Source organism: Lagopus muta, chromosome 29 (assembly GCF_023343835.1).
Source record: "Lagopus muta isolate bLagMut1 chromosome 29, bLagMut1 primary, whole genome shotgun sequence".
NCBI lineage: Eukaryota > Metazoa > Chordata > Aves > Galliformes > Phasianidae > Lagopus > Lagopus muta.
The window spans coordinates 1,847,220-1,854,802 of NC_064461.1; the positions used below are offsets into that span (position 1 = coordinate 1,847,220).

At 63.0% G+C, this 7,583-nt stretch overlaps 1 protein-coding gene across 1 annotated transcript; it reads right to left on the minus strand.

The window, feature by feature from the left end:
• Nucleotides 1–1,389: 1,389 nt before the first annotated feature.
• Nucleotides 1,390–7,355, minus strand: CHRNB2 (cholinergic receptor nicotinic beta 2 subunit). Its single transcript, XM_048929250.1, has 6 exons — nucleotides 7,214–7,355; nucleotides 5,284–5,429; nucleotides 4,440–4,484; nucleotides 3,902–4,011; nucleotides 2,851–3,811; nucleotides 1,390–1,575 (listed from the first exon to the last, which is right to left on the minus strand). Exons 1-6 carry the CDS (start codon nucleotides 7,254–7,256, stop codon nucleotides 1,405–1,407), a joined length of 1,476 nt encoding a protein of 491 aa, XP_048785207.1. The 5' UTR covers nucleotides 7,257–7,355; the 3' UTR covers nucleotides 1,390–1,404.
• Between the last annotated feature and the right edge of the window lie 228 nt (nucleotides 7,356–7,583).

A 7,583-nucleotide genomic window follows, 5' to 3' on the forward strand; every position in this document is an offset into this window, starting at 1 on the left:
GGTGTGGGATGGGAAGCAGCAGGAAAGCAAGGAAGAGCAGCCTGGCTGCTTCCCTGTCCTGCTGCTGGCTGCTGGGGGTGCTCTGTTGGGATGCTGGGGGCTCCCTGGGCTCCCCCTGGGACTCGTGGGTCCCTGTTAATTGGGGACAGAGCAGGATTTGGGCTGCACCCAGAACTGGGAAGCAGCGTTCACAGAATCACAGAATCACCCGGGTTGGAAGGGACCCCAAGGATCATGGAGTTCCAACCCCCCCTGCCTGGCAGGGCCACCAAACATCCACATTCAGATCAGGTTGCCCAGGACCCCGTCCAACCTGGCCTTGAACACGTCCAAGGACGGGGCATCCACAACCTCCCTGGGCAGCCCGTTCCAGGGCCCAACCACTCTCCTTGTAAAGAACTTCCCCCTAACATCCAACCGAAATCTTCCCTCCTTCAACTCGGATCCATTTCCCCTCGTCCTGCTGTTGTCAGCCCTTGTGAAGAGTTTACTCCCCTCCTGGCTGTAGGTTCCCTTCAGGTATTGATAGGCTGCCATGAGGTCACCCCGCAGCCTTCTCTTCTCCAGGCTGAACAAGCCCAACTCCCTCAGCCTGTCCTCATAGGGGAGCTGCTCCAGCCCCCTCATCATCTTAGTCACCCTCCTCTGGACCCTTTCCACAATCTCTCTGTCTTTCTTGTACTGAGGGCTCCACACCTGGACACAGGACTCCAGATGGGGCCTCACAAGAGCCGAGTAGAGAGGGACGATCACCTCCCTGTCCCTGCTGGCCACCCCTCTCCTGATGGAGCCCAGGATCCCATTTGCCTTTCGAGCTGCCAGAGCGCACTGCTGGCTCATGTTCAGTCTCTCGTCCATCAGGACCCCCAGGTCCTTCTCTGCCGAGCTGCTCTCCAGGCCCACTCCTCCCATCCTGTACAGGTGCCTGGGGTTCTTCCAGCCCAAATGCAAAACCGGACCAGGCAGGGTGCTGCTGTCAGGGTGAAGCTCTCAGGATTTCAATGCTGGGAGCACCTGAGAGGAGGTGGTTGATGAACAGCAAGCCACAGCAGCCCAGAGTTTCCCCTGCTGTGCGAAACGAATCGTGGCATCATCGATCCCTATCTAGATAAATGGGTTTTAAATCATTTCTGGCGTGTGCCATCCCCTCGTGCCACACACCACTGCCCACCATCTGCTCTGTGCTCCGTGGCTGAGCCCTGTTTGTAGAGAAGCACATGAAAAACGCGCTCCTTCGCCTGCCCCGCTCAATGACGCTACGACAAAGCATCCACTCCTGTGTCAGTGTTTATTGGTTTGCAGTGGCTGCCCCAGGCCCTGCCGCCCCCCCTGTGGGCTGAGAGCACAAAGCCCACCGTCCCCTGTGGTCATTCCGTTGTCATCCCCCCCCCCCCCCCCCCAGCACTATTTGGAGGTGGGGGTGCCCTGGCCAAGCTGCAGCAGGGAGTTGGTGGTGTAGTTCTGGAAGAGGGGCTGCAGGAACATCCCGACGGTGCCGAAGACGCAGACGAAAACGAAGATCCATAAGAAGAGGCGGTCGATGACCATGGCCACGTACTTCCAGTCCTCACTCACCTGCGTGGGGCCAGGATTGCTTTGGTCAGCTCGGGGCTCAGCTCTCAGCCCTTCATTCTGCGGTGCCCCAGATCTGCACCCTCAGCATTGCGGCTCCCGGGGCTCATCCCTGCCCTGGCAGCTCCTCTGCTGAGTCCAGAAAACTCATCTCGCCGCTCAGCCGCTCTGGGGTTGTGTCCCCATGCCTGAAATCTGCAGCCTCACGGTGCTGCGGCAGCGGCTGCGTGGGTCAGCCCTCCTGGGAGCAGCCGTGCGGTGCTGGGGGAAGGGGCCAGATATGGGGCACTGGGGGCTCCTGGGGACGTGGCCGGGCAGGGACCCCATGTTGTGGGTGTGTGTGTGCACCCCACAGCCCTGCCTGTGCCCCTCGCATCGCTGCACGCGCCCCACGGCCCTGCACACCTCCCACAGCTCTCCATGCACATCACGGCCCTTTGCACATCATTGTGTGCATCCCACAGCCCCGCCTGCACCCCATAATGCTTCCTGCACTCCATAATCCCCCCTGCACCCCATAACGCTGCCTGCACCCCATGCCCCATAGCCTCTCCTGCACCCCATAATGTTTTCTGCTACCCATGCCCCATAGCCCTTCCTGCACCCTATTTCCCTAGCCCCCCCTGCACCCCATAACACTGCCTGCACCCCATACCCATAGCCCTACCTGCACCCCATGCCCTATAGCTCCCCCTGCACCCCATAACACTGCCTGCACCCCATACCCACGGCCCTGCCTGCACCCCATGCCCTATAGCCCCCCCTGCACCCCGTAACACTGCCTGCACCCCATACCCACGGCCCTGCTTGCACCCCATGCCCTATAGCTCCCCCTGCACCCCATAACACTGCCTGCACCCCATACCCACAGCCCTTTCTGCACCCCATTTCCATAGCCCCCCCCGCATCCCATAACACTGCCTGCACCCCATATCCCACAGCCCCACCTGCACCCCATAACATTGCCTGCACCCTATTTCCATAGCCCCCCCTGCACCCCATAACACTGCACCCCATATCCCACAGCCCCGCCTGCACCCCATTTCCATAGCCCCCCCCGCACCCCATAACACTGCCTGCACCCCATCTCTCTCAGCCCTGCCTGCACCCCATAATGCTTCCTGCACCCCACAGCCCCGCCTGCACCCAGCAGCCCTTCCTGCACCCTCCAGCTCTACGCAGACCCCACCAGCACCCCATAGCGGCCCCCTATGGCTCTGCCCGCACCCCTACCCTCCTCCCTGCCCTCCCATCCCCCCTTACCCCACCCCGACTCACACTCTGGTCGTCGTCCTCGCTGCGCATGTGGTCCGCAATGAAACGCACGCCCTCCACCGCCTCCTCCAGCCCGCAGCCGCACGGTGCCGGAGGATCCGGCCCCTGCCCCTGCCGCTCCCGGTAGCCATTGAGCCCCTCGGCTTTGGCAGCCCCAGGGTTGGCGTAACAGGCACAGCTACGAGCGCCGGCCCGGAGGAAAAGCGTGGCGGCCGCGGCTCGCTCCTGGGTTTGGCGACGCTGGCGCAGGCGTTGCCGTGCGCAGTTCTGCTGCGGCTGCTTCATGAAAAGCAGCGCCGGGAGCTTGCGGAGGAAAAGGGTGCGCACCCAGGGAGGCATGGTGTGAGTGGTGGGAGAGCGGTGGTGCACGTTGAGCACGCAGACGCTGGTGACGATGGAGAAGGTCACCAGCACCATGGTGAACATGAGGTACTTGCCCACCAACGGCACGTCCAGCGAGGTGGGCGGCACGATCTTGGAGATGAGCAGCAGGAAGACGGTGAGGGCGAGCAGGACGGAGATGCAGAGCGTCATCTTCTCGCCGCAGTCGGAGGGGAGGTAGAAGACGAGGATGGCCAGGGAGGTGATGAGGATGCAGGGGATGATGAGGTTGATGGTGTAGAAGAGCGGCTTGCGCCGGATGATGAAGTCGTAGGTGATGTCCACGTAGGTGGAGTCATCCGGGTTCTCGTTGCGCCGTCCAGGCAGCGCCACGATGTCCCACTCGCCGCTGGGTGTGAAATCATCCAGGCTGGCCACCTCGCTCTTCAGCACCAGGTCGATTTCGGTGCGGTCGTAGGTCCAGGAGCGGAATTTCATGGTGCAGTTCTGTTGGTCGAAGGGGAAATGCTTCACCTCGATCTTGCAGGCGCTCTTGTAGATGGCGGGCGGCAGCCAGAAGATGCTGCCGTCGTAGGAGATGACGGCGTTGGAGTAGAAGGAGACCTCGTACATCCCGTCGGCGCTGGGTGATGGGATGCGCTGTCAGCCCTGGGGTCTGAGTGGGGTCAGGGTGTTGCACCCCCCCCCCCAGAACACCCCAAAAAGCACCTACTTGTTGTAGAGCACCACATCAGGCAGCCAGATGTGCTTGGAGGGCAGGCGGACCTTCTTCATGTTGTCAAAGTCCTCCGGCTTCCAGGTGAGGCGATAGTCCTCCCATTCCTGCCAGCATCTGCGCTCAGCACGGCCCCACAGCAGGGAGGGGGCACTGGGGGGGCATGGGGCAAAGGGGTCCCAGCCCAGGAGGTATGGGGGTCCAGGAGCAGTGGGATCACAGGGCAGTGGGCACCGGTGCCCCAAATCATGGGCTATAGGGGATCCAAATCAGGGGGTCGATGAGACCCACGACTGTTGATGTCACGGGGAAAGGGACGTGAGGATCCCAGTTAGGGGGTAACAGAGTCCCAGGGCAGGGATTTCCAGGCCGTGGGGCAAAGGGGAACCAAACTGAGTGGTGGTCCTGGGGGCAGGGCAGGGGGGCACAAGGCAGGAGTGCATAGAGGTCCCATAGCGGGTGATTCAGGGGTCCCACAGCAAGGTGCAGGAGGCCCCCAGGGAGGAAGAACCGGGGTCCCTCGTGTGGGGCTCACCTGGGTCAGCCATACGTTGGTGGTCATGATCTGCTCCCGCTCGTGCTGCAGAGAGAAGGGGCAAATACGGGGTGCTGGGGGGGTGGTTATGGGGTGCTGGGGTGGTTATGGGATCCTGGGAGGGAGGGGGGATATGGGATGCTGGGAGTGGGGGGTTATCGAGTCCTGGGAGTGGTTATGGGGTCCTGGGAGGAAAGTATGAGGTCCTGGGAATGGTTATGGGATCCTGGGGGGTGTTATGGGGTGCTGGGGTGGTTATGGGGTCCTGGGAGGGAAATATGGGATCCCAGGAATGGTTATGGGGTTCTGGGTTGTGTTATGGGGTGCTGGGGTGGTTATGGGGTCCTGGGGGTGGTTATGGGGTGCTGGGGTGTGTTATGGAGTGCTGGGGTGGTTATGGGGTGCTGGGGTGTGTTATGGGGTGCTGGGATGGTTATGGGGTCCTGGGGGTGGTTATGGGGTCCTGGGGTGTGTTATGGGGTGCTGGGGGTGGTTATGGGGTCCTGGGGTGTGTTATGGGGTGCTGGGGTGGTTATGGGGTGCTGGGGGTGGTTATGAGGTCCCGGGGGGGGGGAATATATGGGATCCCGGGAGTGAGTGGTTATAGGATCCTGGGGGGGGTGTTATGGGGTGCTGGGATGTTTATGGGATCCTGGGGGAGGGTTATGGGATGCTGGGGTGGTTATGGGGTCCTGGGAGGGAAATATGGGATCCCAGGAATGGTTATGGGGTGCTGGGGTGTGTTATGGGATGCTGGGGTGGTGATGGGGTGCTGGGGTGGTTATGGGGTCCTGGGGTTGGTTCTGGGGTGCCCGCTCCATGCTGGGGCCCGGCACTCACTCACCACGCTGATGAGCTGTGCCAGCGACACCATGAGCTGCACGGTGACGAGCTGCGAGCCGTTGGTGGCCGGGCGGATGAGTTTGTTGTAGCGTGCGGGGTCCAGGAGGTATTCCACCAAACGCTCCTCCGTGTCCGTGCACAGACTGCCTGCGGGGAGGGGGCTGAGCCGGGGGGCTGCGGGGGGCCGGGGGGGGTGGGGGGGGTGGGTGTGTAATGGGGTGTGAGAATGTAATGGGGTGATGGGGTGTGAGGGTGTGATGGGGTGTGAGTGTGTAACGGGGTGATAGAGCGATGGGATGAGCGTGTAATGGGGAGGTACGGGGTGAGTGTGATGGGGTGATTGTGAGTGTGTAATGGGGTGTGAGAATGTAATGGGGTGATGGGGTGATGGTGTGGGTGTGAGTGTGTAATGGGGTGATGGGGTGATGGGATGAGCGTGTAATGGGGAGGTAGGGGGTGAGTGTGATGGGGTGGGTGTGAGTGTGTAATGGGGTGTGAGAATGTAATGGGGTGATGGGGTGATGGGGTGTGAGTGTGTAATGGGGTGATGGGGTGATGGGGTGTGAGGGTGTGATGGGGTGGGCATGAGTGTGTAATGGGGTAATGGGGTGATGGGATGAGTGTGTAATGGGGAGGTAGGGGGTGAGTGTGATGGGGTGGGTGTGGGTGTGTAACAGGGTGTGAGAATGTAATGGGGTGATGGGGTGTGAGGGTGATGGGGTGTGAGGGTGTGATGGGGTGATGGAGCGATGGGATGAGCGTGTAATGGGGAGGTAGGGGGTGAGTGTGATGGGGTGGGCATGAGTGTGTAATGGGGTGATGGAGTGATGGGGTGATGGGGTGGGTGATGGGGTGGGTGTGAGTGTGTAAGGGGGTGATAGAGCGATGGGATGAGTGTGTAATGGGGAGGTAGGGGGTGAGTGTGATGGGGTGGGTGTGAGTGTGTAACGGGGTGATGGGGTGATGGGGTGTGAGTGTGTAATGGGGTGATGGGGTGATGGGATGAGCGTGTAATGGGGAGGTAGGGGGTGAGTGTGATGGGGTGGGTGTGAGTGTGTAATGGGGTGATGGGGTGGGTGATGGGGTGGGTGATGGGGTGGGTGTGAGTGTGTAAGGGGGTGATGGGGTGATGGGGTGTGAGGGTGTAATGGGGTGATGGGGTGATGGTGTGAGTGTGTAAGGGGGTGACGGAGTGATGGGATGAGCGTGTAATGGGGAGGTAGGGGGTGAGTGTGATGGGGTGATTGTGGGTGTGTAACGGGGTGATGGAGCAATGGGATGAGCATCCAACAGGCTGTGAGTGTGCTGGGGTGCCGTGGGGTGAACATGGGTGTGTAACGGGGTGATGGAGTGATGGGACGGGTGAGTGTGTAACGGGATGTGAGTGTAAAGGAGCGACAGGGTGAGTGTGCATGCGCTGGGATGATGGTGAATGGGAGCGATGGGGCGACTGCGATGCTGCGAGTGCCCAGGGCTGTGCAACTCCAGCACTGCAGGTGTGAGCGCTGTGGGACGATGCGGGTGTGCAATGTGACGGTGCAGCCGTGCACTGGCTGTGAGCGTGCGGCTCTGATGCCGTGAGCGTGCGGGGCTGTCGGGGTGCGGCTGTTCCCGCGTCGGTGCCGCTCCTTCCGATGAACCGGGGGTGGGGTGGATTCCCGTTGGGTTCCCGGTGCCCCGGGGGAGTCCGCACAGCTCCGGGGGGGGGGAAAGACGAGGGGGGGCAGAGAGCGTCCCAGAGCCGCACCCCCCACCGTCCCGGCCCCGCCGGACCCCCGCTCCCGCCCCTCAATGGGCATTGCGGGGCGGTAACGGGCCTTCCCCGCCCCTCCCCCCGACATCGCCTTCCACCGGGAGCAGCCCCGGGCCCGCCGCAGCCCCTTCCCCTCGGTCCTTCCCCCCCCCACCCCCCCACCGGTGCCGGTGCTTACGTCGGAGCGCGGCGAGGAGGCAGAGGACGCGAAGCAGCGCCATGGGGGCGGCCCGCTGCCTCCGCCGGTGCCGGTCCCGGTGCCGCTGCCCCGGCGCTGTCCCCGGTGCTGCCCGCGCTCTCCGCGGTGCTGGAGCCGGCGGCGGCGGCGGCGGCGGCGGCGGCCCCGGGCGGGAGGCGGTGCCGTGCGCTGTGCCGGGGCCGCCCCGCGCCGCTCCGCTCCGCCGCCGTCAGCGCCGCCGTCAGTGGGGCCGCAGCCGCCCCGCCCCCGCCCCGTCGCTACCGGGAGCACCGGGATGGGGAGCTGAGGGGGCACCGGGAACCGGGTAGAGGGAGGGAACCGGGCAGATCCCGGTGTTCCCCGCAGCTGC

Excerpts from the sequence above, each read along its gene's own strand:
- CHRNB2 (XM_048929250.1), bottom strand. The coding sequence starts at position 7,256 with ATGGCGCTGCTTCGCGTCCTCTGCCTCCTCGCCGCGCTCCGAC. Across the intron at positions 5,430-7,213 it reads CCTCCTCGCCGCGCTCCGAC|GCAGTCTGTGCACGGACACG; the intron begins GTAAGCACCGGC and ends CCCTCCCCGCAG. Across the intron at positions 4,012-4,439 it reads CCAACGTATGGCTGACCCAG|GAATGGGAGGACTATCGCCT; the intron begins GTGAGCCCCACA and ends AGATGCTGGCAG.